The sequence below is a fragment of the Cheilinus undulatus genome, linkage group 20 (assembly GCF_018320785.1).
Source record: "Cheilinus undulatus linkage group 20, ASM1832078v1, whole genome shotgun sequence".
In the NCBI taxonomy this organism is placed as follows: domain Eukaryota; kingdom Metazoa; phylum Chordata; class Actinopteri; order Labriformes; family Labridae; genus Cheilinus; species Cheilinus undulatus.
In genome coordinates, this window is record NC_054884.1 from 7063277 (window position 1) to 7080030 (window position 16754).

A 16754-nucleotide genomic window follows, 5' to 3' on the forward strand; every position below is an offset into this window, starting at 1 on the left:
TTAAAGTAGTAAAAATTGATTAAAAGTGGCAAAAATTTCAAATTAGGGCAATGGAAATATTCAGACAAATTTAAAAGTTGACAATTAAAGCCAACTGTATAAGTGTGGGAAAAACTGATCAATGTGACTTGCAATATATTATTTCTGTGGTCAAAGTTTTCCTTTATTTCAGGTTTTCTGGGGGAATAATGTTTCAAATTAAAACATAAAAGAGCCACAAATCATCACAAAAGAGAGCCCCACACTGAGTATCACTGCCTTAGCCCTACCCCTTACTTTGTGCAACCATATCGGGTGAAGGAGCATTCCAATTCTCTTTTGAATCAGGTGCTAGAGCTACAAGCCAAGGGCTACATCACCCTTGGGACAAGATTTTTCAGGACTACACTTGAAACCAAGGTGTATGATGAATTTCCCACCATGCACCTGGTTCACTTATGAAATGGCACTACAGACTTTCTCATGTATGCAATCTTTAGCTACGTGGAGATTGGTACTATGAATGACATGGCCCAAACTTTAATGACCCACCACATTTGATGTCTCTGATGGTGAAGCTATTTATCGGCAATGCGCAACAGCAATCAAGTAGCATCTTGTTTTCACTCCTTACCACTCTGTTACAAGGGGTAAAAACGGGATTGTCCCTAGTTGAACTTCATGTAACTCAAATATAGTCACTCAATGCTCCAAACAACCAGGAAGAAAACCAGTGGAAAAATCACTGAAACATACTTTCTTAGTTTCCTTTTGTCTTCTTTTGCAATTCATCTTATTTGTCTAAGTTTTCTCTGTTTATATCTACATTTTTATGAGAGACACAGTCCTGTTTTCTGGAGAAAAATCCTAATGAGAGCCCTCAATGGTTTGACCCCCGCCCATCACGTGTTCAGATATTTCCAGGTTGTTTTCCTTGTTGTGATCGGGGACATACAAATAAAAAAGGCCTGAATTGCTTGTTTGCAAATGGGGCAAGCAAAAGTTGATTAAAATGCACAGGCTTTAAGCTGCCTGAAATCACTAAAACATGAATGTGCTCATCGTAGCATTCTGAATCAGGCTGTAAACATGTTTATTTGTGCTGTAAATAATGGGCATTTTATTATGGGATGTGACTTCCTGTGCTTCTTCTGGACTCTTCAGACTTGAGATCACACTTGAGGTTAAGATGATGCACTGCTGTGATTATGTGATACTGACTGAGGAGTTTACTTAGTGGGTACAATATTAATACTGATTAAAGGATGGCACAATCGGCTTCAATCCTGCATTTCCCTCAACATCAGCTATCACTGTCATCTCTTGTACATGAATCACATCATTTCCATTAAATACATCATGCTGTATTTGTGAAATTTAAGTGAAAGCATGAAGTGTGTTGTGTTTTTACTGTCATTCCTATCAGATTTGTGAACATGCCCTAACTTTGTGACTCAACATGCTGATCACAGATCAGGAGCTGAGGGTAACTTCAGACCTGAAGGCGATTTTCACAGTTCACTTTCTACGTAGTCAACACTGCATTAAATCAAGCAAGCATGGCTGAGAAAGACAAGATGTTGTGGTATGAAGACGAGTAATAAAACCTTTGTTGTCAGCCCTCATGGCAACTTGTAGTTCTATGAGTACAAAGTAGGTGGACAGTAAATGTCTTTCACGGAACCTATGGACCTATCAGTAATGGTAAAAAAATCCAATTGAGTATTGGTTCTTGTCACCAATATCGCTTTGAAAAAACATCAATATAAAGAAAGCAATCTCAGCAGTGCACACTCACTCTCACTAGTTTTCTCTCTCATCCTCTCAGAGAAGTAGTGGTTGTTGTTCATGGTGATGTAGTGTCGTGTTTCCGCAGTGTTTCCTCCTCAGAACATGGTGCACCGTTTTCCCCTCTTCTTCACAGGCGGAGGGCAGAGTACGGCTCGGATGGCCTCATCGAATACCGTCTTCAGGCCTCGCTGGGTCAGCGCGGAGCACTCCAGGTACTTCACTGCCCCTGTGGAAGGAGGAGGGTATGATGCAACGGAGCAGTTTCACACATAAGAATAATCGTACAGAATTCATCCATCTTATAGCTAGTTGTCTTTGTGCTTTTGTTTTTCTGTTGTACCTATTGCCTCTGGGATCAAGTCTTAAAAACACAATATCCCTTGTCATTGATTTGCAAATGATATTCAGATTTATCTGCTATTAGCTAATAGCGAAGATTCATTGAGATCATTGCTGAAATGCATCAACAATATTAACATTTGCATGGAGAAGATTTTTTTTTAAATCTTAACTAGAATAAAACAAAGGTTATTACTAGGGCTGTTAACATTAATGCGATAACGCTTGTGATTTATCTTGAAACCTTAACATGTTAAAAAAATAACGCAATTCAATCATATGACTAGGTTTGACCCCAACTTGCTCCCGTAGTCCTCCAGCACAGATGTTTACGTGGGGTGAAGCGGTGAGAGGGTCAGACACAGCCAGCAGGGAGTGAGGAGACAGACCCAGGTCTGCTTAACGGTAATTTTCTTTTTTAAAAGCTGGTGAATGTTAGTTAAGATAAAACCAAACTGTGTGTACATGCTGCAGTGATGAACTGTCTTTACATCGAAGCACAACGAGTCTGAAGCACCACCTTCAGGCAAAGCAGATCTTTGCTAATGTTAGCAAAGATGCTAATAACACAGGATCAAGCCATACTACTCTCTTCAACTCAGGGGTGTCAAACTCAAGGCCCAGGGGCCAAATCCGGCCCATCAAACAGTTAAAAATGTTAACGTATGCTTGACAATTTAAGATATCCTTGTTAAGTCATAAAATCTGAAAAAATAAAGAGTAAAAATAATTAAATAACAGGTCAGGAATGTGGGAAAAGAAATTGATTTGTGTTTTAATTTCATATTTTAAATTTTGCATCTCACGATTAGGACTCAAACTTGGAATTTTGAGTTTTTATTTTGTAATTTGAGCATTTCAACTTATAATTTTGACTTCTTATATAATATTTTTAATATTTTGAGCTTTTAGATTCATAATTTAAAATTTTAAGTCATGTTTTTACCTTTTTAACTAATTATTTTGTATTTCATCTCGTATTTTCAACTCCTAACTTTGACTTTAATCTCATAGTTTGACCTTTAAAACTCACCATTTAAATATGTGAATCATATTTTGACTTTTAATTTCATGATTACAAATTCTGGTTCATATTTTGACCTTTTGAACTCATAATTTTGACTTTCTTTCTAATATATTTGCCTTTAAAAACATTTTTTTATTCAAATTTCCTGTTTTGACCATTTTGAACTAATAAACTATTTTTCTCAGATTATGAGCATTTAATCTTATGTTTGTTTGTTTTTTTTGTTTTTTTTTGTTTTTTTTGTTTTTGTTTTTCTCACATTTTATCACCGCTAAAACGAGGTTGGCAGTTTATGGTTAAAAAGGCGACCCTGTTAGACCCTCAGGTTAGACATGAATGCAGAATCCAGCCCCTGCTATGATTGAGTTTGACACCCCTGCTTCAGCTGCTTCAGGACAGTTTTCTTCTTCAGCTGCTCAGATAAATGCTGGAAAGTGCTCCAAAACTTTGAGCAAGCTCTGTTTGTTAACAATATTAATCCAGTGTAGAAATCTGCGGTGGAATTGGAAAAATCAAAGTTAATTAGCAAACTTTACGAGCTGAAGACGGAAAATATGATGCGTTCAGGAAATCTCAGTAAATTAGACGACTGTATTCTATATGTTATGATGTGTTCAAATGTCACATAAAAATGGCAAAATTTAGTTTTTTATAAGAAACTTCAATAGAGTGTGAATGTGTTTATATTTTGTCTTTTTTGTCTACCCTTATTTTGTCTTTCCACCAAACTAAAGAAACTCTTGACAATAACAACCTTTAAAAATCTAAAAACGTATAAATATACTTAAACTATAAAAAAATGCTGTGATTAATTTTGAATAATAACAGAGTAGTGATGTGATTTACTTGATTATCTTTTTAATCGAGTAACAGCACTACTTTTATTTCATCAGTGTTTTTTCCATTAAAGATCTTTTCTAAGCGAGTCTTAGTCTTGTCTTCTTCATGGAACAAAGGTAGTCAAACATTTTTCATCATAGTTCTAGTCAACAAAATTAACAATGTCTACTGTTGAAATTTATGGAGCATTATGAGCCACTAAATATGACAAAACTCTGCACTGCTCAGCAACTGAAGATGAACATCAAGCAAAATTGGGAAAGATTTCCACTTTCAACACTTCAACAATTAATGTCTTCAGTTTCCAGCCACTTACAGTGTTGTTAGAAGAAAGGGAAATGGAACATGATGCTATACAGGCACCTGTACCAATTTTTTTGAAACATGTTGCAGGCAACAAGTTCAGAATGTGTGCAGATAAAAAAAACACAACATATGATCAGTTTAAGCATTGCATAACTTGTCCTAGGGCTATATTCTATTAAATACAGGTTGAAATGGTTTAACTCTTTGTTGGATTGGTAATTTGAGACTTTTTAAGGATCTGCAGGAATCCTGTGTAGGCAACTGCTGCACAATGTTTGACATGAAGAGCTTTTTGGATTTGTTAGAGCATTTGAAACCTCCTCCCCCTCCACCTGTCGGTGCATTTGGCCTACACGGTCTCACCAATCTCTCTGGCCATGGCCAGGCCCTGCGGGTAGGTGATGGGGGACAGCTTCTTGTCTCTCAGCCTCTCGATGGTGTCCTTGTCATCCCGCAGGTCCAGCTTGGTGCCCACCAGGATGATGGGTGTGTTGGGGCAGTGGTGTCTCACCTCGGGGTACCACTAAGGCACCGCGGACACAAACAGACATGAACGTATGCATCAACAACGGACAGTCAGTGAGAGAGGAGAAGGAGAGCAGTTAGCCAGATTCAACACACTGAGAAAGAGATTTGAACAGATCTGTGTGAATGGAAACACAGTTCAATGAAACCACGACATCCTGAGGCATAGAAACCCCCGGTCACATGACATGGAGAGAGAATCCCCTTCAGACTCTGCAGAGCGATGTCAGACCTTCAACAGTGTGGTTTCATCTGTGAGCGTCTCATGACCCTCAGCAGACCAAACCCCAGCGGCCGTCGCCCTCCCTCTGCAGAGCCTTTGATTCATTCAGACCTCGCCTCACAACGCGTCTCCGTACTGGCGCCCATCACGGGGGTCAGTTTAACTCCAGACTGTTCTAAGTCGAGGTCAGAAAGGTTCAGGTTGGTGCTGTGATAAGCCAGGTGGAGCAAAAGATGTGCCTCCGTGTGGTCAGATTCGGCGTGGAGGGGGAAGGGGGGGTAAAGGGGAGGTGGTCAGTCAGCGTACTGACCTTAGCTCGGACGTTCTCAAAGGAGGCCGGACTGACCAGGGAGAAGCATATCAAGAACACATCCTGGGAGAGAACCAGAGAGATGGCTAGTTGAGATCCAGATCTACGTGTTTGCTGGCGTGCGCGTGTGCGTTTGCGGTTTGCATCTACAGTTTCAGAGACAAACACTTCTTCATAGAGCTATTATTCTAAGATTTATTTAGCTGGCAGCCAGTATGTTTACATGCAATTTGTTGAAGTTACAGGGACTCTACCAAATGAGCTGTGACCTAAAGGGCACTAAAACCATAAAAATTACCAATGAGAGTTGTACCTGGTGCCAAATTAAAAAAAAAAAAAAGAAGGTACAGGGTCTTTGGCAGCTGTCACTAATGGTGCATTTCCACCAAGCACTCTGGTTTGGTTTGGTTTGGTTAAGTTCAGTTTGGTTACTCCTGATCTTCTTTGGATTTTCACTTCAAGCAGAACCATTACTGGGTAAGTAAGCTAGGATGTAAGCTAGGTGACAGTGGCCCCCTTGGATGCTTTACCCTTACTGGTTTCATAAATCAATCATGGTCAATATAATATGGCTTTTTTGACCAAAAAAGAAAAACAGACAAAAAACCCCCGTCAATTAAACAAAAATTTGTGATGTAAAATAGTGACTGCATAAATATTCATCCCCTTTAAAGTGACCTAATTCAACAGAGGTCCAGACAGTTGGCGCCAGCAGTCTCACAACTAGTGAAATGGGGATCACCTGAGTGAACTGAATTAGTCTCAAGTGACTGAGTGTAAAGACACCTGTGTCTGGAAGGTCCAGTCACTGGTTAATCAGTATTCATGGCTACCATTACACCATGAAGACAAAAGAACACTTCAAGCAACTCAGAGAAAAAGTTTACTGAAAGTCAGGGGATGAATGCCAAAAAAAAATCCAAGGCACCGAGCATCCCCAGAGTTCAGTAAAATTCATCATCAAGAAATGGAAGGAGTATGGCACATGTAAATCTGCCTCGATCAGACAGTCCTCACAACCTGAGTGACCATGCAAGAAGGAGACTGGTGAGAGAGGCCACCAAGACACCTATGACTACTCTGAAGGAGTTACAAGCTTTAGCAGCCGAGATGGGAGAGACTCTGCAGACAACAACTGTTGGCCAGGTTCTTCATCAGTCAAAGCTTTATGAGAGAGTGGCAAAGAGAAAGACACTTGAAAAAAACTCAGATTCAATCTGGACTAGAGTTCACCAAAAGGCATGTGGGGGACTCCATGGTCAAGTGGAGTTATTTGGTTAGATGAGACCAAAATGGTGCTTTTTGGCTATCAGACAAGACGCCAAACACTGCACACCATCGCAGTTGTGGCAGCATCTTACTGTGGGGATGCTTCTCGATAGCAGGACCTGGAAGGCGCGTAAAGGTAAAGGATAAAATGAATGCAGAAAAATACAGGAAAATCTTGGAGGACAATCTTATTCAGTCTGTAAAAGAACTTGGGAAAAGATTTTTTTCTAGCAAGACAATGACCCGAAGCATACAACAGAAGTGGTTTAAAGACAACAAGGTGAATGTTTTGGAGAGGCTGAGTCAAAGCCCAGACCTCAATCCAATAGAGTGGCTGGATTTAAAAAGGGCTGTTTACACCAGATCCCTGTGCAACCTGACAGAGCTTGAGTAGTTCTGCAAAGCAGAATGGAGTAAAATTTCAGTGGCCACATGTGCAAGCCTGACTGAGAACTACCCACACAGACTCAGTGCTTGCAGCCAAAGGTGAATCTACTAAATACTGACTTCAAGGGGGTGAATATTTATGACTTATTTGACATTATATACTTTTGTTTAGTTGACATGACTTTGTAGATATTTTTTTTCACTTTGACATTAAAGATTTTTTGTAAAAAAAAAACGCCAAATTATATTGGCCATGATTGGTTTAAAATCAATAAAAGGCTAAAACATCGAAAGGGGTGAACACTTTTACATGTACTGCATGCATCTACATTAAACCCCTGAGCAGTCATTCATTCTGAGACAAGTGGGGACACTTGCTGAGTTCCCTGTGCATTTATTTCTCAGTGATCCCTAAGAAAGTCTGCACCTCTGAGCTCAATCACAAGGAGGTGCAACATGCTGACATTATTTACAAAGAAACAAAATCAACCTTTAAATCACTCCTAAAAATTCACAGGTTAACCCCAAATTGCAGATTTTGTGTCAGTCCATTGTTGCAGCTTTTTCGTCCACTCAACAAGCTGCAGTGAGTCTAGCTCGACCCTTTGGTGTTAGATAGGCATGCTGAGTACCACAACAGAGGGGTGCCAAAAAGTAGGATGGTATGGGTCTGCGATTTTGTTCCTTTCACTATTTTTGACAGTGGAAATGTAAATAATTGTGTACCATATTGAACTGAACTGAACTGGGACACTTGGCGGAGATGCACCATAAAATTTTCCCTTAATAGCTTACATCTATTAACTTAAATTTGTAAAAATTACATTTAAACTCAGTACTGCAAAACTGAGATGAAATATAAAGTAAGAAGGTAAAAATAAGAGAAAAAAGGTTTCATAGCATGCATGCCTAAAGCTACATACTTGCTGGCTGTTTAATTTGTTATTATTATGATTTTGTTAAATCAGTCCGTTCAGTAGAATACATTTTGGCTGAGAACAGAAGCAGCTTTTTGTTCAGGTTTAAATGTTTTTGAGTCTTCAGACAGAGCTGAGCATCTGTCTGTGTTTTTGGAGGAAAGAGTGCGTATACCGTCTGTGGGTAAGACAGTGGTCGGAGCCTGTCGTAGTCCTCCTGTCCTGCTGTATCCCAAAGGCCCAGGTTCACTGGTTTCCCATCCACCATCACATTGGCAGAGTAGTTGTCAAAGCTGCAGGGAGACAAATACTGAACTCAGTGACATTTGAAATGTAAAAGAGGCAGAATACACGCCTTTTCTTCTTTAATGTAGTCCAAATACTACATTGTAATTTTCAGTTCTATTAATTGCAATGCAAAAATGTGACTTTACATTGAAAATACGAGCTGCTACAGGATAAAATCATACAAAATCACACTGATAGGTTGATGTCATTTATTTGTGCAGCAATAAACCTCATATCCGTTATTTTCCTATAACAAGTGAGGACTGACAGCTGTATGAGCATGTGCAATGTTGTTACTCACACGGTGGGGATGTATTCACCAGGGAAGGCATTGGTGGTGTAGCTGATCAGCAGACAGGTCTTACCCACAGCCCTGAGGAGGAAGAGGAGGAGGAAGAGCTGAGGATACATCATTTATAACAGCTCAACAGTCATGTTCAGGAACTATTTGTGCACAGTTTGAGTGTGGCTGTGTATTCATGGATACCCGTGTGAGTTAAAAGCAGGCTGCTCGTCCCATTCACTGTGCCGCCACACACACACTGGCCTACATTCATGTTGCCTGAGGGACACAGTATCCCCACTATGATACCCCCCACCCTCCCCCACACTCTCACATGCCGTGGCCCGGTCCTACCTCTTCGGCCCTCACAGAGCACACACAACCCCCCCCCCCCCCCGGTGCTGGTCCTGCACTGTGCTAACAAAAGCTGGAGGGTGCCACAGTGATAGGTGGTGGCATGGATGGGTATTGGCTGTGTGCTCATGCATGAGGCAATGAGCAATTTTGTGTGCATGTTTCCATGGACACCACGAATGGCAGTGACACTCTGTGCCAATATGTGTGAGGGACCCATTAGGCTGATTTGAGGTCAGCGAGGGAGTTTCATTGGCTGGGATGAAACAGACTGAGAGAAATAGGGGAACAGACGGAGGATAATGAAAGTATGTCAGCCTTTAAAATGTGAGCCCGTTAAACGATCAGCTGTTTTTATCACCATTAATCTCTGAATTATAACAGTTTATCCAATTAATCACACTTCAATCATGCTTGAAATCCTGTTGTTTGCATTTCAAAACATTGCATAGTGAAAATGAGAAGAACTCCTTCACATTAACTTGATAAGTATAACTCCAATTTCAGAAAAATTGGGACACTGTGTTAAATGTAAATAAAAACAGAATCCAATATTCCACACATCCAGTATTTACAATCAGCCCTGTCCCATGTGCACAGAGATTCCTCCAGATTCTCTGAATCTTTTGATATCATGGACTGTAGATGGTGAGATTTTCAAAGTCTTAGCAATTTTACGTTGAGGAACATTTTTCTGAAATTGTTCCACAGTTTTTCACAGAATAGTGAACCTCTGCCCATCTTTACTTCTGTTGCCAATTAGCCTAATTAGTTGCAAAAGTCTCCTCTAGCTATTTTTAATCATTACCTCTTACTTTTCCAGCCTTTTGTTGACTTGTCCCTACTTTTTAGAGATGCAATGCTGCCCTCAACTTCAAGATTTTATTTTATTTTTTTCATGAAACAGTAAAATGTCTCTGCTTCATTATCTGATATGTTGTTTATGTTCTATTGTAAAATAAAATATGGATTTCTGTGACTTGACAATCATTGAATTCTGTTTTTATTTACATTTTACACAATGCGCCAACCTTTTTGGAATTGGGAATGTAAATCAAATGAAATTGAAGAGTATTTCATGATGCTGACTTCAGATGTATTATCTGAAGAAGTGCTGCACTGCTATACTAGTGTGGTCTAAAAGGTAGGAGAGCTCATTCTGTCAAATACACACAGAAACATGCAGGAGCGCATGTACAAAATTACAAACCGAGGTCCAGTGATCTCTGGTTAATTTGGCAGCTTTGACACTTTTCTAGAGTTCATATTTTGTTGCTTTTTCAATAGCCACATTAAGCTAAGAGATTTTCCTCTGGAAACTGTTATTTAAACTGTTGGTAAACTGCTTCTTCTTATGTTTATTGTGTAATTTGTACTGTCTTTACTGGGGCTGTCAGTATTTATGAATAACAGCTTTGCAATTAGATTCCATAATTAGAGCATTACCTTTTTTTTTTTTTACCTTATTATATCATCAAAAGTTTTGCTTTGTTTTTCTACTAATAAAAATGAAAATCTCTAGTAAATGAGCCAGATTTGAACATTTGAAAGAAATGTGGCAAAAATTAACCTGGCACGCCAGATGGATCCATCTGGAAAACCGATGGGCAGAGCCTTTGAATAAAAACTCTGAGGGTGACTGGATGAACATTCTGTCCGCCATATCTTTACGGGCCAATCAGAGCAACAAAACATGTGACGTAGCCACTACCGAAGGAGTAAACTCGATATATAAAACTGCATAATGCGAACCATGGCGACTGTAGACATGTCAGTACACGAATTTTGTCGTTTTTCAAAAGAAAAGAACTCACTGCTGTTCTTTGTTCTTAATTTAACAAAGAAATGTCGTCAAGTTCTGATAAAACTGACGCTTTAGCAGCATCCACGCTAATGTCTTCCACCATAATTGCACCTGTCTCAAAGTACTGCCCCTTGTCACTGATTGGTCCTGTCACTTTCTAACCTTTGCAAGTTTTGCAAGATGGATTTGCCAGTGACAAAACACAGAAACGGGCGTATCCATCTACTTTGCAAGGTTAGGCAAAAATGATGTAGGGACACAGAATTGCAACACTTGCACATCGCAAATTAGATTAAATTGCAATATGGCCTCCTGCAATTTTCAAATAGCAAAAGATGCAATATTTCTTTGACCTGAAATTTGTGTCAAATTAACAGTTGTATTTTCTTTTTTTTTTTAAGCAGATGTTATGCATGACATGTCATGCAATCATTCAGATTCCATTTTTTGGGTATAGTCTACAAAAAATCCTACCTTCTTCATTTTTGTACTTTTTTTCGTATTAAATATAAGAATGACGAAACCCCTTCAATGCACTAATTCATATCCACTTTGCAATACGAGTCAAAAATCCTCAAAATTAGATTCTTTTAAAGAATTGTTCAGCCCATGTTTAGGTATAAAAGAAAGTTAGGGAATAATCGCATATCAAATCACAATTGCAATAATGGGGAAAAAAAATCGCAATTAGATTTTTTCCCAAAATAGTTCAGCCCTACTACAAATGCATCCAAACAAAGAAGATGAAAGGCTTGAGCATAAAAGATAAAAAATAGATATGCAACAAAGGTGTTTAAAAGTGAAGCCAATAAAGAATGTAAAAAAAATAACTTCTGTTTCTCAAGCACATGAGTCCGCCTCCTAAATAGATATTTTGTCACACCCCTAGTGCTGTTGACTTTTCAACATACTGTACGCAACTTTTCATTAAAGAACAACAGTTTTATGGTAGTGGTAGCTGAATTCACACTATAGCTGTGCTACCTAACCCGAACAGCTACACTTGTGTGTGGTGAGTGTGTGTAGCTCTGTAATACTAAACCCAAACACGACTCAGCAGTGCAACATTTATGCCAGTTCCCAGTCATGCTGCCATTTTTTCTTCTTGTTCTTGGACAGAAAATTTTTGTAACTGAAGCCGAGTGAATTTTGTTAAAACTGGAGTTGATAAATATCAGTCGTTAGTTGCAGCTACTGTACAATGAATGCTGAGCCTGTCAAGTCGATATAAATAGTTGTATCACAACTGGCAGCCATTTATCTCACTCTAGAGTCACACAATATTCCTGTAGACGTTACAGAGACTGGCAGTGACCATTACTACCCAGCAGATCAATCACAGTGCTTGCTGTCTACATCGGTGTGATGCTTAGTTGCATATTTCAGGAGGTGCTCCTCAGCTACCAGCATGGCCTTCTGCATGGGGTTCAGGTGAAGAGGTGGGTCTGTGGTGTTTGCCATGCCGTTTGGAGCAGAAGTATAAATCAAGTTTTAGTCCCAAAGGTTTATAGAGGAAAGTTTAAAGACATTAAAACTCTTTAACCTCCAACTCTTACATTAGGAATTTTTCCATTGCAGCATGCATAAATCAACAAACTCGTTGACTGCATGTTGAGGGATTTGAGCCTATGTATTGGAATGGTCATTGCCTAGATGCTGAAGGTTGCCTTCAAACAGTTGCCATTTGCATGTGGCAAGTACCCACCTCTTTTAAACTGTGGATATCTGAATTAGTCATGGTAGGAGACCTCAAGTGCAACTTAAAACAAGGAAATAACAATATTATAAACATGATAATGGTATCTGCAGATATTAGTTAAAAAGTTAGTTATCAATATGAGCGGATAATTTCTGTCAGTATTTACGATTATATAAATTTAGGTATATATTAGCAGTATATGTCCACCTATATTTGCTGTAAATATCAGTCTATACTGGCTTAAAATCAGCTGTAAGTATTGATCTATATCGGCTATAAATGCACCTGAACCTGCTCTAATTTTGGCTGAATATGTTGGCTGTAACAATTTACTTATATAAGCTGTCAATGCTGTTTTATATTGCCCCTCATGCTGTAAATATAGATCTATATTGGCTGTAATTATCAGCTTATATCAGCTGTAAATATCAGTATAAATCCACTTTAAATATCAGCTTGTATCAGCTGCAAATACCAGCCTATGTCAGCTCTCAGTATTGGTGTATCAACTGTCAATTTTGGCCTATGTTGGCTGTTAATGTTGGTCTACATAGGCTCTAAATATTGGCTTATATATGGTGTAAAATTTTCTATAAATATTGGTCTGTATCAACTGTAATTATCATTCTAAATCTGGTGTATATGTTGGTGTATATTGCTGCAAACAACTGCCTTTATTATCTGTGTATATCAGCCTTTATCAGATGTAAATATCAGCCAAAATCAGCTGCAAATATTTGTCCATATCAGGTGTAAATATCAGCATATGTCAGTGGAAAATACTGGTCTACTCTGCACCAAGAATGCGTGTATATAAGCTACAAATATCACTCTTTATCTGGGGAAAATATTGGTCTATATCCACTTTAAATATCGGCTTTACTGGCTGTTAATATTGAATTATATCAGCTACAAATATTAGTCTCTGTCAGCTCTAAGTATTGGTGTATATCAACTGTAAATTTTGACCTATGTTGGCAGTAGTATTGGTCAATATTAGGCTTTAAATATCTGCTTATATCAGGTGTCAATTTTGGCCTGTATTAGCTGTCAATAAAGGTCCATACTGCTGCAAATATTTGTCTTTAATCAGCTGCAACACTTACCTATATCAACTGTAAAATCACCCATATGTTAGAATGTATTTGTTTTAGGCAGGACCAGCAGACCCATGCCAGCTGAAGTTTTCTTCTTTATCATCAATCCTTAAACCCTAACCTGACACGCCAGATGGATGTGTTTCACACATCCATCTGGGAAAGCTTCAATAGGAAACGTTTGAGAAAAGGCAGAGGCTTTGAAAAGAAACTCAGAGTATGATTGGGTGAACGTTCTGTCTGTCACATCTTTACGGGCCAATCGGAGCAACAAAACGTGACATAGCCACTATCAAGCTGCACCTACGCAGCCACTGGCGAATAACACGAAACATGGCGACTGTAGACATGTCAGTACTCGACTTTTGTTGTTTTTGAAAGGAAAACAACTCACTGCTGTTCTTTGTACTTTTAACAAAGAAATGTCGTCCAGCTCTGATAAAACCGGCGCTTTAGCAGCATCCACGCTAATCCCTTCTTCCATAACTGCACCAGCTCTTGCTGCTGCTTGTTTACGTCACGACTCTGCTGCGCCTAAAAGTACTGCCCCTTGTCGCTGATTGGTCCTGTCACTTTCTAACTGGGCCCAAACGGTTCAGATGGGAGCTTTGCAAGATGGATTCGCCAGTGAGAAACAAGGAAATGGGCGTATCCATCTGCTTTGCAAGGTTACTTAAATCCAGTCCAGGCCACAGATTTGTGACACAACACGTCCATTTTTCAACATCATGGAAGACAGGTGCAGCTTATTGAAGAGCGCCATCACAGCTTGAATGAAGCTGTCTGATGACGGTACCAGCTATTCGTAGCAGATATCTGCAGATATCCTAGTAATAACAAGACTGAGCCAACAAAGCATTTATGTTTCTATACATGCAATGGAATTATGCTACCATGCTATGATGGTGATGACAAAGGAATTAGGAATCATACATTACTAAGATGATAAAAAAAAACACTGAAAAAAGACTCAATGTGCAGTACTATCCTTCTTGTAGATTTTTTGCACAGTAACATAAGAAATACCAATCATTTTAAATAAGGTGACTGTGAGAGTCTTTGCTATGGAAACGGTGCATCTTTACCTCCAGTTGCAGTGGTGTGAAGTGACAGGCTTTCAAAATGCTGCAGAACGGTCAATCACATGCACCTGCAAGCAACAACTCACACATCTATAGCCTATATCTGTAATGCTATCGGCTTACATGAATTGGTAAATATCTGCATCTCAGATATCAGCAGAAATCCTACTTCATGCATCCCTAGTGATAAGGATTTTTAAAACAATTGGCCTTATGAAAAATACAAACTTTATAGAGCTTCTACATTAATCAAAGTCCAGCTGTAGTAGTAGTTTAGCTTCCTTGTGCATTAAGATGTAGAAGTCTGACTTCACTATAGAGCCTGATTTCAATGCATCTCTGCACAGACGTGACTGGAATGGTTTTAATCTACACCCAGCGATGATTTCATGATCTAAAAACCCACACCTGCATCTTATTTCAGCCCACATGAAGCCTTAAGAGGTCTGGTTGCAGTAAGAAAGACACTGTGTGAGCAGAACTAGGGCAGCGGGGCCTGTTTGCCACTGACAGGGCCACAAATTCCTCAGCGTGCATCAGCACTTCAGCCTGCCTCCACTGGCCTACGAGGCGTGGAGGTGTCCGCGGATAGCATCCCGGGATGCACGGAGGGATGCTCCGGTGCGATACATGCGGTCATAAAGGAGATAGTAGAGGAAATCTAGCGTCTGCACGGGGGGAAAGGCGATAGAAAAGCAGGGCGAGCGACATATCGGTGAGCCCCAGCCCATTTTCCTACATAGCATCCTCCCATCATCCATCCATCCGTGGACTCTCCTCTGAATCCCTGTAAAAACCGGACGTGTGTCTTAGTTTGGGGTCTCTTACCCGTCGCCCACCACCACACATTTGATCGCCTGCATTTGGACCGGAGCTGGACGGTGCTTCAGTAGATCCGACAGTCAGCGCTGAGGTCTCGGATGAGAGCAGCGGGCCAGTCCGCTCGGCGATGGAGCCGCAGTGAAAGGGGTCGAGGACGAGCAGCGCCGAGCGATGACGGAAACGGCCGAGTGTATTTAAAGAGACAGAGTCCGGGCAGGGGAAAAGAGGAGTCACCCTCCTATACTTCCGTCTTCGCTTAAACTCTTTTTCTCTACGTTTTAGATCGATAAGTCACACATGGATGGTCTTTATGGAACTCTATCGTAATTTCAGACCTTTCCTCTAACCCCGTGTTGGATTTAGCGAGATAAGAGGTGAGTCTTTTCAACGGAAGAGGAAAAGCGCCGGAGCAGACGAGAGAAATAAGGAAAGTTTTTCGGTGTGTCCTTGAAGAAAAAAGTAATAAATTCGATTTCCAAGTCAAAATTAAAGAATAAAGTCGTTATGTCAGTAATACAGTACACAGATGTTGAGCAAAAAGTCCATCCAGGAAAAAGAAGAAATGTCCAAAATAAACTCGTAATGTCAATAATACAGTTAAAATATTGAGGAAAGAGTCAAAATAACAAGTAAAAAAAAGTAGGAATGTCAAAAATAAAGCCGCAGTGTCGATAAAAAAAAAAGTTGTATTATGAATATTAAAATTGAAATAGCGAGGGAAAAGTCTAGATGTAAAAAAAAAAAAAACAGTTGTAAAGCCAGTATTGAAGTCGAAAAATTTGCGAAATACAGTCGTTTCGTCCATAATACGATTGAAACATTGAGGAAAAATTCAAAATGCCAAGTAAAAAAGAAAAATGTAGACAAAATAAAATAAAATCGGAGAAATAAAGACGTTTTGTCAATTATCAAAACTGAAATGTTGAAAAAGACGAATTGTCAAAAAAACTGTAAGGTCAATGTCGAAGTCAAACTTTTGAGAAATAGTCTTATTGTCAATAATAAATTCAAAATATTGAGGGAAAAAAAATCAAAATGTAAAATAAAGAAGCACGTCAAACGTCAAAAATTTGGTTGTAATGTCGAGAAAAAAGACGTGTTGACAGTAAAGTTAGCTAGTCTTTGTCTTGATTTCTAATTTATCAAAGAAAAAAAATCAGAAATAAAAAGGATACTGAATGATTAAGGTAATTAAAAAATAAATTCGTAAACACATGTAATGAAAATCTGAAAGTTTTGCTAACCTTGGATTAGCCTGTATCAGGAAGCGTAGCAATGCAAAGGTTTCGCTGGTTTCCGCTTTCGGTTAACCATCTTGACCATAAAGGATCTTTGGCTGTATTTTTAAGACCCAGTGACCTCATACATCCCCACCCCACCTACACACCACACTGTGAATATACTGTAAATGT

General features: G+C 39.3%; 1 protein-coding gene across 1 annotated transcript; it reads right to left on the reverse strand.

Moving 5' to 3' along the window:
• Window positions 1–142: 142 nt before the first annotated feature.
• On the reverse strand, window positions 143–15480 carry rac3b (Rac family small GTPase 3b). Its single transcript, XM_041815041.1, has 6 exons — window positions 15349–15480; window positions 8503–8574; window positions 8089–8206; window positions 5341–5403; window positions 4646–4805; window positions 143–1996 (listed from the first exon to the last, which is right to left on the reverse strand). Exons 1-6 carry the CDS (start codon window positions 15381–15383, stop codon window positions 1866–1868), a joined length of 579 nt encoding a protein of 192 aa, XP_041670975.1. The 5' UTR covers window positions 15384–15480; the 3' UTR covers window positions 143–1865.
• Between the last annotated feature and the right edge of the window lie 1274 nt (window positions 15481–16754).